Genomic DNA, 19,297 nt, shown 5'->3' with positions numbered 1-19,297 from the left:
GCAGAGCTTTGTGACGTCATATTTGAGGGGGGGGGGTCTGACTTTATGTGACGCCGTGTGACGAGTTGGGGGGGTCAAAAATCGTCCAAAATCGCGTGACGTCAATTATGGACGGCCCCATAGATGCAACATTGCGCGCCTGATAAGCGTCGCGATTAACTGATTAATACGGACATCAAACGTAGGAGCGAATACATGCATCAATTGTTCTCTTCAACTCGATGGGGAACTGAGTCGACTGAGCAGCTTTTATTCCGCAGGTTATAGCAGCAGAGCGGCGTGGACACAAGGGGGAGAGGAGGGGAGCTTTGGTTGGACCCCTTCAAGAGCCGAGTGCGCGCGTCTCCCAAGAAAACCCCGAATTCTCAACACCAAAGTGTTGCCATTTCCCCCAGCACCGAGTGTCCTCCGCGTGGTTTCAGTCACGTGGCTCCTGTGTTATGTGACGTCACTCCACGCTCTTCTCGCATCACCATCGTCATCCTCCTCCTCTCCTCTTCCCAGTGTCCGGTCCCCGTGCCTCTTCGCTCTCGTGCCTTGCTGTCGTCATCCCGTCCCAGTTATTGCATCGCATTTCTCTCCGGCTCACAGCTCCCCCCGAGTAACCGCGCCGTCATTTAGTGGGTGACGATAACACGCATCGAGATCCACCTCGGATTCGACGATTTGCAGGTCAAGGGGTCAGCAAAATTAGTCGGTGATGCTGCTGCTGCTGCTTCGTTGGTAGTGGGTGCGCAATGACAATTCACTCACTAAAACACACACACACACAAGCTCATCACATCCGTCAATTAGATCGTGCCTTCAAATTCTAATCCGGCCCCGTGGGAAACAAAGTGCTGTCGCCAACTTTCATCCACTCGTATTGTTGTGAAGAAGGGGCATTGCCCGAAACGTCGCCTATTATGTACTTTATTTATTTGAGGCCACAGTATTATTGACGAATGTGTAGCGTATTCCAGCTCGAGGTTGTTTGTAATGATCCGTATTTGTTTTTGTGCTAGGCCACGTGGTGCTAGCTTAATGCTAAAATCCTTGTCGTGAACCCCTCCACCACCCGACGAGATTGTCGCGTGTACGAGGATCAGAATTAGAAAATATTTGTTTATCCTGGAGAAATCCGGATACTAGTTATACCGTGCCAATGTGCTGATCCCGTTCGGATCGATGTGCTGATGCCATGGTGACCGGTGGCTCGAGACCGAAAAAGTCGTCACTGAATTCAACACAAGTGGTTCGCGTGTCACATGCAGCCGCTACGAGGCCGCCACATCCACTGCCATGTCAGAGGAAGGAATCTTGAACCGGATCTCGCGACCCCGAGAGGCAAATACTTCATTCATCATTGCACCCGATGTGCATCGTCACCGGCAAAGCCCAACGCAGCTTATTTGCCATTCCGGCCGAGTCGCACGTTTAAAGATCATCAACCCAGGTGGTTCGGCCAGAGCCGTTAGCAAATGACCGCGCAGAGAGTGAGTCACGCTGATTATTGTCTCGGCTTTACAGAGCGCCCTTCCAATTCGCCGAAGCGCTTAACAGAAATCATCGCATCTCACCTCAACACGCTTCAAATGACACCCCCAGCGGCAGCTGTCCCTGTGCGGCCACATTGCGACTCTGCACCTGACCTGCTGCAATCGAGCCTTATCTGCCAGCAAGAGGGGAGATGGTTGCTACGTATTTATATATGTTGAACTTCTTTTGCACCGTATGTAGCCAAACCGTGCTAATAGGGGGTGCTCTGCGTGATCGCAATTGAGTAAGTTGCGGGTTGATTTGACATTTGGTCTCTGGCCCTAACTCTTGACAAAGACGACGGATGGATCTTTAACATTCACTGTGAAGCAGACGGTGCAGTGTCGTTAGTATTATTTCACCCGTGGTAATAACCAGGGCGGCCACTGGATTCGAACCGCAAAAATAACTTCTGCAACGAGCGGCGAAATGCGCGGCCGCTGGGTCCGCGTCACCGCCCCGCGTGTCGCTGCCAGCGATTCGTGAATTGTCACGATAAAGTTACAGGGTGGTCCAAATGTCTTGTGACCTCTATTTAATTCTCTAAAACTTAATATTTTTTTAAAGTTTATTTAAAGCAGAAATTAACATGCAAAGGAACCAAAACAATGTGAGGGGTGAATTAATTTGGGGGTCACGAGACATCTGGACCACCTGTACATGGGGCCCATTTGCTTAACTTCTCCCCATCGTCTCCTTTGCGCACACGGCTCAATAATCGATTGCCACAAGGGAGAACGCGATGCATGCATCTGTTTCTGATCGTAAGAATCGATTATTACAATCGACGACTCGATGCGTCGTGGCGAACCTTATTGCGTCTTCTCAACTGGCGCAGCACGCGTGTACTCCTCCGTTTTCAAAAACAACAACAACAACAACCATCACAGACTGAAGGATGATTTTTCTTTTTTGCAGGTGAGACGAAATGGGTTTTGGATAGGGGGGTGTTGTGGGAGGGGGGCGCACGCTTAATCCAATCGTCCCCCTCCCCCGAGTCTCATCGCCACGCCTTTTACAATCTGCCGAGATTCGTCATCACCCCTTAAAGTCGTCCTTGAAATGCGTCGCCACTGAATGGAGGTGGTGTTGTACAAACACCTGGCAACGTGCACTACGATGGTGGGTATGCACGTGGCCGCCTGGAATCTAGCGCCGGCGAAGGTAGCGAGGGCTTGGTGGATCACCGCACACGGATGTTGCGAAACTCCCGTCCCGTGCGGGTCGAGGAGCCTCCGTACCCTGACTTCGCCAGGGGAAGACGCTGCAACACAAATGTGGACTCCGCCTGTTCCGATTGTATGGGATAGAGTGTTTCCCTCTCGCACGAATGTGTTTTCTCCGGGTACTCCGGTTTCTTCCCACACGTAAATGCTCATCGATTGGGCGATTATATGTAAAGGACCGCAGAGCTTAGCTAATTGTAGGTAGCGCCGGCTCAATGCGTGGCTGCTGCTGCCTTCCCGCTCGTCGGCTGTGGTTCCTCCTCCTGGAGCCTCCGAGTCGTCCTCTCTCTCTCTCTACGAGAGTGGGTGAATACTACGCGGCGCGTTACAATACGAAATAACAATTATTAGTATTACAATATTATTCATCACAGGACCCACGCTGGTTTCATTAAAGCACTTTTTGGATAAAAATTGTAATCGATTTTTTTTCTTCAGTTAAATAATAGAATAGTAGTTAGTTCTTTGTTATTTCTATATATATGACCTCGTATCATCTCCCCACAGGTGACCACACGGTGAACTTTAATCCCACTAATAAAAAGCCCCCCTCCCCCACCACCCAGGTGTGGACAAGGCGCGGTCGTGGCCTCTTACGGTGTGCCTGGAGCCCCCCCCCCACGTCTCCTCCTTCGGGCGTCGTCCCTGAGTCGCATCGTCGTCGGCCTTGCTCGTCGTCCTCGTCGTCGTCGTCCTCGTCACTCCTTCTTGTCGTCCTTCTTCTTCTGGAACTTGCGGAATTGGCTCTGGATGGCCACGGCGGCGCGCTCCGTCTCGGGCGCCTTGAGGTCGATGTCCACCTCCTCAGTCGACTCGCGCTTGGCTCCTCCTCCTCCTCCTCCACCACAACACACGGCAGCAGCAGCAGCAGCGCCAGTGTCAGCGAGCCATCACCACCACCCACCACCACTACTGAGATAAATACAAACTACGTGAACGCCACCAGCACCACCACCAACACCGCCACTGGCACTGCCACCATCGCCAGCGTCAGTGAGCGATCATCATTACTCACCTCCGGTTATCACGGTTGGCTACGTACGGTGCGAAAAAGGTTCATCAAACAGTACATACATCACCATCACCACGACCACCACTACTACTGAGATAAATACCAACCTCCGCCAACATGAACACCACCACCACCGCAAACACCGACACTGCCACCACCACCAATACCACCACCACTATCAACACAATCGTAGCGTATTTATCAAATCGTTCCATTCTTTGGGTGCCACGCCGTAATCATTCCGCACCATGGAACCATCGTCACATCTAGCCATGACGTGTCCTGCCCAAGCCCACTTACCTTCATTCACCGTGTGAATGACTTTAACCCTGGGTATGTTCCCACGTCCACGTGTTCCTCTCCTCTGGCTCTCAGTAACTCCCCGTGCTTCTTTGCACACTTTTGCAGTTTTTGTTCAAGTTTTCTTCGTTAAGGTCTGAGTTTGACCCACGTATAACGGGAGGCAAAAACAAAACACTGGCCTGTCTTTTAGAACGGGTTTCTTCCGTCAGATTGCTCGGTTGGATTTCGATGTCGAGTTCAGGTTTGCAAGAGCTCTCCAATGCGCCTGCTCCTCTTCCGCCTCTACCATTTCATCCTTGGATTCCGACTCGCCTTCAATAGCCGCACGAGGTGCAGCGCAGGAGCACACTCTGCCGTTTGCTCCTGCCGTGTCCCTCCGCCACGCACAGCGGACGACGAACAACAGATGTCGGAACACGAACAGCGGACGACTGAATACGAACAACGGACGTTGGATTGGGCAGACTTCTGGATGTGATTCATGGTTTACTTCACCCCACAGGCACATAGAGGGGGCTTGCTCTTATGCCCTTGAGTTGGGTCGATCGGACTGAGTTGGGTCGATGGACACGAAACGAATGAATGACATTTTTTTGCGTGAATAGACGGAGATGTGAAGGCGACATTGTCTACTTGTTGGTTTTGTATCCTTCACAACGACATTCGTGGTTATTTTGAGTTTTCTTGGACGTGGAATTAGTTTTGTCCATATTAATCCTGAGCCCAACTTTGCAGCCTTCTTCATCATCATACTTTTCGAGGTATATCTTTTTTTTGTATTCGCTTATTCACGACAGCTAAAACCCCATATTAGCTACCCTCAATTTAACACGTAGTAGACGTTCGCGACCAATATCATCCATAATACGGGTTTTTATGGGATGAGATCGCGTAAAAATATAAAGGACACATTTATATATTTACGCGATCTAACCCCAAAAAAAACCTGTATTGTGGATTAACCACCCTACAAAACAAAAGACATGCACGTACAACACACGCTTCTCGGCACATCAAGCGATTCAGCTGAGATACACTCCTGCTAACCTGGACACTTCCCAACACATCCCACGTGTTGGCTCGGCGGTCGAGTGTGCCCATCATAGTTTCTGCTCCTCACTTAAAACTGATTTATTATCCCCTAGCTCACACCACGACCCCCTTAACCCCCCCCCTCCCCCCCCCATAACCACCACTTCCGTTACCGTTCCCTCTTCATAGTCTCATTACAAGGCTATCACTCATTGACCCCATTCATTCGTCATCATTTACTGTCATCAATTTCGCTTTCACCGAATTGACGCACCACCACCACCATCATCATTGTCACAGACTCGCCCCCACATTGCTTTCTCGCATCTGTTTCACCACCATGAGACACACACACACACGCGCCTTGTTGTAGCGTTGTTACTTCTCTGCAAAGCGCTTCGATGAAGCCGCGATACAAATGACGTCAAGATAAGATAATGATGACAATGTGGAATCCATCCAGCAGTGGAACTGCTGAACCAGAGAGAGAGCTGTCACAACAACAAGAGGTTACATTTATGTGGCGATGGGCAAGCAGGCGGGGTCTGAGCTGGAAAGGAATTCCATCCCCGCACGCAAGCACGTCAGTTGTGTTCATGTGGAATTGTTCACCACTCGTCGAGATCGTGGCACGTGCCGACTCACCTGCCGCTCCTCCTCCTCCTCCCGCTCCCCTCTCGGCCATCCGTCCATCCGCCTTCTGCAAGGCGAGCCGTGGAGGCGCGCCGGGGAAGACAGAGGACAACCAACGCGCATGTTTCTCGCTTTTTTTGCAGCGAGTGGGAGAGGTGACGCGCAGGAAGGGGTCTCAGTAGGCAGAGAGACACTCACTCAGACGGAGAGAGAGGTGATGGTGGCGGCGGGAAGGGAGGGGGAGAGCCACAATCCAGGGAGCTTCAACAAAATGTTAACACTTCTGAGAATGTGCAGCAATACCACAAGACATGTGCCTGGAGACCACTTGGTGAAGATTCCAGGCATGCGCTGACAATGATGGCGAATAAGTGGAAACTGACTTTTTGAAGCTACTAACATCCATTTGTTGTCATGTTACAGTGTTTTATCCGTTCTTTTTCCGTTAGCCGTCCCATATAAGTGTCAAAAAAATTTTGAAGCACCCTGCAGTTATTTGCTGTTGGCCCTCGTCAAACCCAGGCCTCCCCTTGAAAAATAAAACATAATTCTAATCTCATCTGGCTCGGACCTGCAGAATTTTTTTTGGGGGGGGGCTATCCCCTCGCTCCAATTTGTAATTCTCTCCCACCATCTCTCCTCCATCTCCCCAAGCTGCCATAATAAAACACCTTACCCAATTCAAGTAAGAGTATTGTCTCTTATCGATTACAACCGTCATCGTGTTGTTTGTTTCTGGCCAATTTGGCGCGTTGAAACCTTTGGTGTCTCTGCTCGGCAAACCGCGATTTAAAAAAAAACATCGTACAATGATGCCAGGACAGGCGCAAGGATTCTACTCGATGAGCGCTTAGCAGCGATTTGCGGTGGAGGAGTTCCACGCGTGATGCCGTTTGCTGAAGCTGCTGATGGCTGATAATGATGCTGCTGCTGATACAAGTTAAGTCAAATCGTCACCCGGCTCATACGGGCAACGGGGCAGCCCTGATGCAGCGGTGTAAATGACACATTCTCATGGTGGTGGCCGGTACATTCTCTCCACGAAGTGGTACTTACTTATTTGGATGGCGAATGTTGACTTGCCACAAAGTGGTACTTACTTATTTGTACCACTTTGTGGAAAGGCTCAGCCTCACTCCTCCCGACCGAAATTTCAACTTTCTAATTGTGCGTGGAAGCTCTAAGTACAGCGGCGCCACTACCCACCCAGCCTGATGATGATGATACAACATTGACAAAGGCGCTGTGCTGCTGGTGGCATTGGCGATCACGATGACACACAATTGAGACAGGTGGAGTGCTGCTGATGTGGGGATGACGATGATGATGATGATACAGCATCGAGAAAGGTGCGGTGCTACTGATGACAGTGGAGCTGATGATGATGATGTTTCAGAATGTGTGACAGTGAAATGACATCGGTGCCGAGTGTCGGTGCATTGCGACGGCGGCGGTCGCGGTGACGCTGGCGGTGGCGCTGGCGGTGGTGCTGACGATGCTGACGATGACGACGGCTGTGATGTCCTTACGTCGCTCATCTCCACTCCGGCAGCTGACGTCCTTTGCTGGCGAAGCTCGCGCGCGCGTCTGCTGAGCCGCTGCGATCGCCGCAAGTCGAGGACGTCCTTGAGTCCTTCACCGCCTCTGCAATCAGTACGTGCGCACACGAGGGCGCGCGCGCGGCGCGTGCGTGAAGCGACACGAGCGCGCACGGCTCTGCTCGTGAGCTCCGCACAGAGGGGAGGGGAGACTTTTAATTTGGACTGGGCACGGCGGCTGCCGGAGCTTTTAAACACGAAGAGGTGGGGGGGGGGGGGGGCTGCGTGGTGTTACGTCACATTAGGAGCCCCCCCTCCTCCCCCCCCCCACTTACTCAGTTCGCGGGTAGGGGAGTAACGACCTCGAAATGATGTTTTGCCGGATTATAAGACGCGCTTTGCACCACGTGTGTAACTTCATTGGCACCGGGCACAATGTTTGAAGTGCGTCTTACTTTCCGGAGCGTCCTCATTATCCGTATAATGTCCTCACTATCCGGACAATGTCCTCACTATCCGGACAATGTCCTCATTATCCGTACAATGCGGTAATCGGCGCAGCAATTAAATTGGTGCAGTGTCGACGCATAAATGGGATCGCGTGGCGTGGAATCAAGGGCGCAAGAGACTAATACTCAATTCGACTCGATCCTGGTCTCTTGGGTTATCACCCGGTTACACAGATAACTTTGAAACCTTATCTCATCTTAACGTCATCGGCATAGCGCCTTAATCGGGGCGCTTTAAGAGAACTAAGAACGGTGCAGCGTATATGCACGTCATGGTGGAAATAAGGTGAATGAAATAAATGAGAGGAAGCGATGGGGGCGAATCTGTGACGATGCGGGAATTGGGTGAAAGCGAAATTGATGACAGGACATGATGATGAAGCTCATGCACCGATAACCATGTTATACGATTTATAAAACGCACTTTCCCCTATTTCTTTAAAGGCAAAATGCGGGTGTTCGTGTGATAATCGGATAGACGCGCGTCTATGTGTAACCAGCCTTGTACAACGAATAGCTCAGGGGGCTTTACCTGATAAGAGAAATAAAATAATTTACTTTGTTTGTACTGTCTGTATATTTGAAGTGATTTATTTACCTTTTATATAAATTGCACTCCTATTGTGTATTGCGTTTGTTGTTGTAACGTCCTGACCCCGTTCGCCAACTGGACAACTGTGAAAAAAGAGCTTTATTGCTCATCGGATTCCTCCAGCATAAATCATCATTCTGATATTGAAACCGGGGCGCCTTACTATGCGGATCGCCTTGGAAATTTCGGTCGTAGAGTTGGCTCATTTTTGGAAGCCACACAACCTACCAAACATCCAAGAGGGCGAGTTGGGGGTACGGGGTGGGGGGGGTAACGGATGAGGTGGACGCGATGGGAGGGATGGAGGAGAGAGGCAGGCGAGAGGCGAGTGCTTGGCGTGGTCTTCACGCGGTGCCGAGCTTAATGAGACGTAGTGACCCCCCCCCCCCCGTCATGAATTATGGACACGCGAATCTCATTATAAGAACACAAAGTCTGCACATCGCCTCGGTAAGGTAAGGGTATATAGCGCTCATTAAAGTTGCAGGACATCTCAAGTCTTACCAAGCGATGTATCGGATGACTCGTAGGCGCACCACCACCACCTCCTCCTTCATTAAAGACGTGAAATAATGTGCAAGGTGGCGGCGGCGGTGGGGGCTATGAGGTCGTTTTTCATCTTGAAATTAAAAAAACAAAGCGAGTCCCAAAGACGATCCCTCTAAAGCTGCCTCTTTCAAACAGGCATCTCCCCCTGGGCCCAGCGGTGGTCCAGCAGCGATGGAAACTCCCCACGGTACCCGCGAGGCAAGCCGGGGGGGGGGGAGGTGACGCGTCGGCACAGCGCTCGCAGCTCGTCACGTGAGCTTCGCGGTTACCACTCCAGCAGGGCCACCCTGGTTAATACTTTGCCGATTTATGGGTAACCGTACAATCACCCGACGTCCGGCTCACAGGTGGACGATACATTTCCCGTGATGTCATCTGGACCATGCGGCCGTCAACGTACACACTTGCTAAACAAGTGGAAAATTCCATCGCAAATGTCTCAATTGGGATTACGGTACACGTGTGTATGCGTGTTGAACTTCTTTCGCACCGCACGTAGCCAACCGCGCTAATCGGCGGTGCCCCAACTGGTCTTTTGGGCGAACGCGTTCCACTCGATTTCTTTGAAACCAGCATGACTCGCCTCGCTTCGTGTAACATGCTCCTATAGTATGGCAAGCAGTCATAGCACCCACCACCACCATCACCGGACAGACTTGCAATGACCCACTCACTGGCGGTGCCACGCGTCGGAAAGGAGGGGGGGGGGGCCCTGTGGGTCGTAGCGGGCAGAGTTGAGACTCGAACGCAAGCGCCCCCCCCCCCCAATGTTACTCGGTCGCGTGCGGCTGGTGACCGGCTCCGGTACGACCCTTCTCAGACCACCGGCCTTGCGCGCGTCTGAGAGATTGTATATCGAATCAATAAATGAACAGACGATGCCAAAGAAGCGAAACAAACATTGTTGTCGTTCATCGGCCCCCCGCGACTCTCTCTGGACCGGCGTGTTCCGCTCGCTTTTGTTCGAAGCAGGAGTACTCGCCGCACGTAACGTGATCGTAGAATTGGCATATAATTTACATATATACCGTGAATTATTGATGTTCATATGCGTGTATGTATGCAGGTATGGCGAGCGTAATCATCGATTTTGAATCGACGCTTCGTCACACGCCTACCACCGTTTTTATTCGCATTCGAAGAAGCTCCTAAAAAGTAAGACGAATCTAAAGAAGAAAATACAACAAATCGAATGCTTAGTTTTATATATAGCGTTGTTGTATTTTGTGCAAATGTCATCTCACTATCGCTGAGTAGGACCCACAGACACGAGCTGGAAGGCTGCAAGGCGCTGAGCCGGTGTCAACGATCGCTCTGCAGTTCCATACATAGTAAGATGTTTTGTACTCTTTGGTTTTTTCGGTAAAGTCACGTAGTTAAAAATAAAATAAATGAAAAAACAACAGAATTTTCATTTTCACCAAATAGTACGAATCTTTGCAGTCACGAAAACTTTAAATCTAAGATGTTTTGTGCAATCAGTGGCGAGTGTTTATTATACACGTGGGAGGAACAGGAGCGCCCGGAGAAAACCCACGGATGCGAGGGAGCAACACTCGATCCCCGTACAGAAGGGACGGGTGATATTAGTCCATGCGTTGCTCCGCTGCTTTGTGCTGGTGATGCCCACGGGAAGGGAGTTTCGCGACGTTTGTCATTTGCGTGATCCGCCAACCCTCGCCGCCTCCACAGTGCTGGATTACAGGCGTGGGCCCACCTCGCCACGGTGTTCAAACAAAGACAAAGATCACCCGTGTAGCCTGTAACAGACTTGGGGCAAGGGCTCCTAGCGAGCACCTATGTCGGCCGGCACGACACACGAGAGGGTGGGTGGGGCCAACACCACGCCCGGCCGCCTTTGTCTCCCCATTGCTGATGTTTACACACCGCACCAGGTACTCATTTGAGGCCGAGTCGACCTAGGGGAGGCCCGATACCGGTTCAGATAATCGGTGTTGGCCGTGAGCGGGAATCGAAACCCGGTCGCCGGGTTCATAGCGCAGCGCGCTAACCGCTACACTACCGCTCCCCACACATACACACACATACACACACACCTGTAGAGGTGATACGCGCTGGGATAAGGATCGTATGCACAGTGCGTGATGAATTGGCTGTGTAGGTGGTGACGCGCGCTGACGGTGGAGGATCAGGGGTCAGCGCGGGGTCGTGGGTTACGGGGTACCGATTGGCTGTGGGCGGTGACGCGCTGAGAGAGAGTGCGTCGTGATTGGGTCATTAAGGAACGACGCTCACGTCGACGCCGCATCAGCTCCGTCCCTCGTGAGCAGGGGCTATAAAAGGGGATGCACACAGGCGTAAGGGCAGTGTGTAACCAGCGAAGAAGGAAGACGGGGATTGAAGACCTAGAGCCCTGCGGTACCTAGCCCCGCTGTCCTAAGGGGACCGGGACTCTGTGTAACCCAGAGGCGAGTGTAGTGGGTGTAGCCATAGGTCTACACGAGCCGAATGTACTATTGTGTAGCCAGGGCATAGGGCTTACACGAGTCGAGTGATTGTGTAGCCAGAGGCATAGGGCTTACACGAGTCGAGTGTATTGTGTAGCCAGAGGCATAGGGCTTACACGAGTCGAGTATATTGTGTGTAGCCAGAGGCATAGGGTCTACACGAGTCAAGGTATCGGGTGTAGCCAGAGGCCTAGAGCTTACACGAGATTAGTGGAGTGTGTCGGAGGAAGAAGAGAGACCACACGTTGTATTGTGATACCTAAAGGATTTAATAAAAGTGTGTTACCCGTCAAGAAGTTCCTGCCGTCAATTCCATACTTCAACTGGCGTCAGAAGTGAAACGGTCCTCCAAGCATGGATACAAGGAGGAACCGTCGGACCCACGGATTGACCACGAGGACAACCTCGACGACGCGGGCCAGCGGGCATCAGGGGGTGAGGAAGAGGAGCTGCCCACGGGGCAGGATCCACCGACGGCGCCGGTCGAGCGACGGGGGACTGACACCGTGCTTCGCGAGGCACACTCCCGTCTGGCGGAGCTGCTGCTCGCCGCCGCGTCCATCTTGGCGGAGATCAGCTCGTCGGGAGGAGCGGGGACGGCGGCCGACGTGCTACAGGATCGCCCCTGCAGATTCCCGCCAAAACGATTTGGCGATTCCCGCCATTTCATCCGCTCCAACTTTTGGCGGGAACGGCCATCACCACGTGGCAGCGGTTCTCCATGCGCGGCCGCTGACGTCACCAACGCGCGCGGCGGACCGCCATCACACACCCGCCACTGGGGCCGCCCTTCTTACACACCGACGGGGGGGCAGAGAGGAAGCACGAGAGGAGGACGACTTATCTTTCAGCAGCGCCTTCCCACGTTGTCAGCATTCAAGGCGGAAGGCGGGGATTGGAGCCAATTTCAGCGCAGATTTTTGGCGCATCAAGAGATGTCCGCCTGGTCCGACGCTACGGCACTGCGGGCACTGCCTGCCATGCTGGACGACAACGCGCTCGCGGCCTTCACGTCCGCACGCAGGTCGGACCGCTCCACGCTCAAGGATGCGCTGGCTCTCATGGCCAAAGTCTACGGTCCTCCCTCGGCGTGCCGCCATCATTTCTACGCAAGACGGAAGGCGGACACGGAGACCGTGCTCGCCTACCGCACGGCGTTGCTCGCTCTCGCTGACGCCGCGTTCCCTGTATGGACGAGGAGGGCAAGATGCGATGGTTTTGGAGCAGCTGCTCAAGTTGGCGCAGGACCTGGGGGTCCCCATCAACACGGCCGACGACACCGATATTTCTTCATTACGGGTCGCCACGAGCATGCAAGCGCACGAGGTCCTTCAACGAAAGCAGGGGGTCGTCTGCAACGCTGCCGTGGCCTCAACTCCGGGTCCGGTTGACACCGTGCCCCAAGTCGTCAGCCCACGAGAGGACGCGTTCATCGCGGGACGAGCGGGGGACTGGAGGTCGGGGGGTCGTTCGCCTCTGCGAGCGGCCCGCAAGCTGGAGCAACCGAGATCTCCGACTACTGTCATCACCTGCTATAACTGCGGCCTTCGTGGCCACGTGGCCTCCGGTTGCCGCGCCCCACGTCAGCGCGCCATGGGACCTCGGCTGGACGACGACCAAGGCCCCAAGTCATCACTGCAAACCCCGGCAAGTCGCGGCACCTCACATGCTTGGCCCGCATACTCGACACGTATGGGTCGTCGCGTTGCGACGAGGGAGAGCCGAGTAGAGTTCGGGGATTCGGTTCGGAGAGGGGGGTTCGGCCGGGACCGGGGAGACATTAAATGGTCGGAATTGGGGCACAGAATAGTGGCTGCCTCAGCGGGTTCATCCGTCGTTACCGGATCGATTGATGGGGTCGAGGTCAGGGTGTTAGTGGACACGGGGGCATCGGCGACTATTATTTCGGATCTCATTTATAATATTCTCCCGGTACAATGTCGTCCGCTTCTTCCGGTGGATGTGCCATTTTACGCCGCTAACGGGGGATCGTTGGGCATTATCGGTCAGATTAGGGCGTCCATTTGCATTGGTGATATCAAATTGTCGGGACCCGTTTTCGTTTCATCTTCCCTGGCGGTTCCTTGCCTATTGGGCACTGATTTTTTGGCGAAAATGCCCATCAAAATTCTCATTGATCAGCGTTGCATTGAACTACCATCGGGTCGCCGTATTTCATTTTTGACGAGCCCTAATGTAATTCGGACGGCGTGCGCTACCATTCAGGCGTTAGCAACACAGACCGTGCACGTGCCCCCGGGTTCACAAATGTTGATTCCCCTCCGGTTACGGAAGCCATGGGGGAAGGAGGCCTCGGAACAGGCCATGCTTTTGGGTCCTTCTAATAGGGCTGTTGGAGGTCTCGATTTATCGGTGGCTCACACTTTGGTTGGGGCAGACAGGGATCCGTTTGTCATGGTTTTAAACGCTGGGGCGCGGCCGGCCGTCATTCAGCAGGGCACCGTGCTGGCTCACGCGGCACGGGTCCCTGCGGAGGAGAGGCTGGTTGCGCAGGCTGATCCGAGCCCCACGAATAGCGTACCATCAAAGGAGGACCTAGATTGGATTGATATGCTGTGCGCGGACTCTGACGATTTGTCAGCGCTACAGTTGGGTGCGTTGCGCGGGTTGCTGATTGAATTTTCGGATGTCTTCAGTAAACATAAGTATGATATCGGATGCACGGACCTGCTACGCCACCACATTGAAACGGGCGATGCGGCACCGGTCAGGCAAAATCCCTTCCGACTGAGTCCTGCTGAGAAGGAACATGTTCAGTCGGCAGTTAACGATATGCTGGAAGCCGACATTATTTCGCCTTCTTCCAGTCCTTGGGGAGCACCTATTGTGCTCGTTAAAAAGCAGGACGGGTCCCTGCGATTTTGCGTCGATTTCCGCCGCCTGAATAAGATCTCGGTGGCCGACGCGTATCCGCTCCCCAGGATGGACGAGTCTCTCGACGCATTGTCCGGTGCGCGATACTTTTCGACTCTTGATTTATTGTCCGGATTTTGGCAGTTGCCACTCGACGAGGAGTCTAAGCCTAAGACTGCATTCCGGACTCCAGGGGGCCTGTTTCAGTTTAACCGGTTACCCATGGGACTTCACTCCTCTCCTGCGACGTTTCAGCGTCTTATGGAATTGGTTTTGTCGGGCTTGCAGTGGGAGACGTGCCTCATTTACCTTGACGATGTCATTGTTTTCGGTAAAACGTTCGAAGAACACCTCCAGCGATTGAGAGGGGTGTTCTTGCGAATGCGATCGGCTAAATTAAAGTTTAAACCGGCCAAATGCCATCTTTTTCGTAAATCCGTGAGGTACTTGGGTCACATTGTCGACTCTTCGGGGATTTCTACCGATCCTGCGAAGACGGACTGTGTCAGTTCGTGGCCGACGCCCACGTCAGTGTCAGACGTGCGCAGTTTCATCGGTTTTGCTTCGTATTATCGCCGATTCGTTGAGCACTTCGCCACCATTGCAAAGCCCTTGCACGCTTAACGGCAAAAGGAGTGAAGTTCCGGTGGGGACCGGAGGAGGAGGCTGCATTCTGCTCCCTCCGGGACGCCTTGGTAAGGGCCCCACCCTTGTGCTATCCGGACTTTGAGAGTCCCTTCTTGCTAGACACGGATGCTAGCAACACGGGCATTGGGGGAGTGCTGTCCCAAGTCGTTGGAGGGGTCGAACGGGTGGTCGCCTATGGTAGCAGGGTGTTGTCGCCGGCAGAGCAGCGCTACTGCGTCACCCGTCGTGAACTACTTGCCATTGTTTTTTTGTACAACAATTCAGGCCATATCTCTATGGTCGTCATTTCACGGTCCGGACGGACCATGCGGCGCTCCAGTATTCATTACGGGTTGCCCAGCCCTCGGGCCAATTGTCGCGGTGGTTGGAAGTCCTCCAGGACTATCAGTTCACGACTACGTACCGTAAAGGGTTGCGACACACGAATGCCGATGCCCTGTCGGGTTGTTGCCTTGTCACAAATGTGCGTGCTTATCGGGATCGGCGCGCTGTAAACCTCCGGTTACGGAAGGTAGGGAGGCGTTGGTTGCGACCGCGAGCACACCAATTGGGGATGGTCCCGCTACCCCAGGGGGTCAGGACTCGCTGCTCTCACTGTCGTTGATTGAGTGGGGCCGTCTCCAAATGGCGGACAGCTCCCTGCTGGCATTGCGCCGAAAGACGGAGGGTTCCGAAGGTAGCCACGACCGAACTGGCTCCTACGAGCTTAAGCAGGGCCTGTTGATGATGGGACAGTTTGTCCCGGCGGCATGCGATTGTGGTGCCTTCTGCTGTGAGGGGGAAGGTTGTCTTGGCCGCACACGAACGCCTCTTGCATTTGGGAGTTAACAAAACGCTTGCCCTGCTTCAGCGTGACTATTATTGGCCGGGAATGGGGGGTGACGTGGTGAATATTCTGAAGGGTTGTGTTGAGTGCGCCAGACGGAAACCACCGCCCGTGGCAGCTAATCCACCGCTGCAATCTATTCAGGTCTCGCGCACTAACGAGCTCGTTGCACTCGATATTCTGGGGCCCTTTCCGGTCACGCCTAGGGGTAATAAGTACCTGTTGGTGGGGGTCGAATATTTTACCCGGTGGCCTATGGCGTGGCCACTCGCCAACCAGTCGGCGGCGGCTGTGACGGACGCCTTTGTCCAGGGCTACGTCCTGGACAAGGGGGCTCCCGAACGCTTGCTGACTGACCAAGGGAAAAATTTTTCGAGTAAATTACTGCAGGAGGTGTGCGACCTGTTGGGTACCAAAAAGGTGCGTACCTCCCCGTACCACCCGCAGACGGACGGGATGGTGGAGAGGCTTAACAGGACATTGACCTCTATGCTGTGCCAGCAGGTGTGTGAGTCGCATGTTGATTGGGACCTGCAGGTCCCTGGGGTCCTTGCCGCGTATAGAATGGCCCCCCATGCAGCTACGGGGTTTTCCCCGTTTTTTCTAATGTACGGTCGGGAAGCCGACCCGCCCATGGAAACGCAGCTGGGTCTGCCCGCACCACGAACTAATTCTAAATTGGCAGAGCATATTAAATTTAATATTCATAAACTGACAGAGGCAAGGGAGGCCGCACGGCTTAATTCGCGGGCTCGCCAAATTGCGAACGAGCGGTTGCGGGCACGGAAGGTGTCCGTGCACAATTGGGAACCAGGTGACAAGGCCTGGCTGCATTGCCCTCAGGCACCTTTGGCCACGTCGCCTAAATTGTTGAAGCCGTGGCGGGGACCCGTGGAGGTCGTGCGGGTGGCACGCCCCCAGTGCGTTCAGATAAAATGGGGGAAACGCCGTTGGTACGTCCACCCCTCCCGACTGAAACCGTTCTCGCCTCCGTATGGCCTCCCCTTGTGTCGTGAGGGCCGAGCATGTGACGTGACCGACGACCCTGAGGGGGAATTGTCCTTGCCTGCTCCTCACATGTCTCCGCCTGATCCGCTCCCAGGTGTCTCGGAACTGACTGCTGCCGACCACCGGCGGCCGGATCTTCACGGCGGGGCCGGTCCTTCCAGGCCCGACCCGTGCCGTCTAGAGCTGCCGGAGACACCGGACGGTCGCCAACGTCCCGTTCCATACGACGGACCGGCCAGACGGACTCGCGCTAGGTCGCGCTACTTTGTGTAACCTACCACGTGCGGAGTCGAGGCAGCCGGAGCGCCTCGGCACTGCGTGGGTCACAGTGACACTTGGCGCGTTCGTTTTACGGTGTTCGCTTTTATTGTGTTGTTCGTCGGGCTGTATATTGCTTCATATTTAAGGTTGTGTTATGTTGTTGTTGTTGTGTTACGGGGCACACTGGGATGTGGAGTTCTTTATTACTGCGTTGCGTTATGTTGTGTTGTAGGTTAACAGCCGGGCCGGCTGCAAGCTATGTGGGAGGGGGTGATGTAGAGGTGATACGCGCTGGGATTAAGGATCGTATGCACAGTGCGTGATGATTGGCTGTGTAGGTGGTGACGCGCGCTGACGGTGGAGGATCAGGGGTCAGCGCGGGGTCGTGGGTTACGGGGTACCGATTGGCTGTGGGCGGTGACGCGCTGAGAGAGAGTGCGTCGTGATTGGGTCATTAAGGAACGACGCTCACGTCGACGCCGCATCAGCTCCGTCCCTCGTGAGCAGGGGCTATAAAAGGGGATGCACACAGGCGTAAGGGCAGTGTGTAACCAGCGAAGAAGGAAGACGGGGATGAAGACCTAGAGCCCTGCGGTACCTAGCCCCGCTGTCCTAAGGGGACCGGGACTCTGTGTAACCCAGAGGCGAGTGTAGTGGGTGTAGCCATAGGTCTACACGAGCCGAATGTACTATGTGTAGCCAGGGCATAGGGCTTACACGAGTCGAGTGTATTGTGTAGCCAGAGGCATAGGGCTTACACGAGTCGAGTGTATTGTGTAGCCAGAGGCATAGGGCTTACACGAGTCGAGTATATTGTGTGTAGCCAGAGGCATAGGGTCTACACGAGTCAAGTGTATCGGGTGTAGCCAGAGGCCTAGAGCTTACACGAGATTAGTGGAGTGTGTCGGAGGAAGAAGAGAGACCACACGTTGTATTGTGATACCTAAAGGATTTAATAAAAGTGTGTTACCCGTCAAGAAGTTCCTGCCGTCAATTCCCATACTTCACACCTACCGGATTTTAAAACGCACGTCAAACGTTTGAATTAAAATTAATGGATGATGAGGGCGGGGAGTACGTCTATAATCCGTGTTGCACATGTCACCACTCCCCTGCCATCTACGTTGAGCGACTTGCATGGGTTTGTAATATTGAAACAATCCATTCTGGCCGTGCCTTACGCAACCACTTGTTGCAGGAGAGGAAAAGTCGAGATGTCCGTCACCTCCACCCTGCTCGACCCCAACGAGCAGTGGCGCGGCGCTCATTCAATGCAAGTCCGGCCAGTGATGGTCCTAGACCCCTTCTGTTCGTCCATCCGCAATGGCCAGCGCGGTGACGTACGGCCAGACAATCTCATCAGGTATATGATACACTCCACCGATGATTCTTAACAACGCGGGTGGAACTGGAATGCTGCTGCCGCTGCTGTCTAAAAAGGTCGACTTTTCTTTGGAGTCTAGGTCCTACAACATTTAAGCGGTTGTTGCATTATTCACGCGGCGTGCAAGGCAGCATGGGAAGGCCCCACTCTGTGGACGCGGTCGTCCCTATCGCTTTCTCGGAATAACCTCTTGCTCCCACTTCGAAAGCGCTATCAGTCGAATGTAATGCCATCGTGTCTGCATTATAATTAATATGGCAGATTATTATAATTAATACGGCAGATTTAAATGAGTATATTGTTAGAGATACAACGTGCTATTTGATAATAATTCATATTAAACGTAAATGTTATTTAATAAATTGTATATTGCTGTTATGATTTGCGAACAAATGTTTTATTTCGCTTATGCGTTCTTGTTTATTATTGATGCTTTTTACTGAGTCTTGTTGCGTCCACGCCATTTCTCGTGATGGCAAACTCTGTCCCCTTAAAATGTCAAAAGTAGAAGTTTGACCGACGTTCGGCCACTTTGGATCATCCGATGGTCATAAGAAAAGTGGCCTGTATCAGCAACGGACAATAAAAAACCCAATGAACATTACCCAGAGACGCCATGGGAAGCTGCTTGGCAAGTGACAACGGAGACTTTTGTCGAAAAACATTTCCAACCGAACACCTGTTGACCTCCTCTGTGCATGTGCCAACATTTTCTTTTTACTTGTGTTGTGAGTGACTGCTGACTCCTTAGACTTCCATCATTCTCCCACGCACGCAAGTCAGATGCAATGCATGATAAATTGGGGTCGAGGTAATATAAATAAGTGAGGCTCATCATTGTGCCCAATCCTCTTCCGTTCCGCCCCTATAAGGTTTGATGAGCAGCGCCTCTATTATTCAAGGTCGCTGTTAATAA

At 53.1% G+C, this 19,297-nt stretch overlaps 1 protein-coding gene across 1 annotated transcript in view; it reads right to left on the bottom strand.

Moving 5' to 3' along the window:
• Nucleotides 1-19,297, bottom strand: part of LOC133347940 (uncharacterized) — a 127,743-nt gene continuing 108,446 nt past the window's right edge. The window contains exons 3-5 of the mRNA XM_061560706.1: nucleotides 7,254-7,509; nucleotides 5,737-5,791; nucleotides 1-3,582 (exon numbers count right to left, since the gene is read on the bottom strand). Of these exons, the coding sequence (XP_061416690.1) occupies nucleotides 3,443-3,582; nucleotides 5,737-5,791; nucleotides 7,254-7,509 (451 nt within the window). The 3' untranslated portion in view covers nucleotides 1-3,442. The remainder of the gene's footprint in view (nucleotides 3,583-5,736; nucleotides 5,792-7,253; nucleotides 7,510-19,297) is intronic.

This window comes from Lethenteron reissneri, chromosome 26 (genome assembly GCF_015708825.2).
Source record: "Lethenteron reissneri isolate LAM-NWPU_2019-01 chromosome 26, ASM1570882v1, whole genome shotgun sequence".
In the NCBI taxonomy this organism is placed as follows: Eukaryota; Metazoa; Chordata; class Hyperoartia; order Petromyzontiformes; family Petromyzontidae; genus Lethenteron; species Lethenteron reissneri.
Note: the sequence above shows the minus strand (reverse complement) of the source record. Positions and strands in the feature narration are given on the sequence as shown.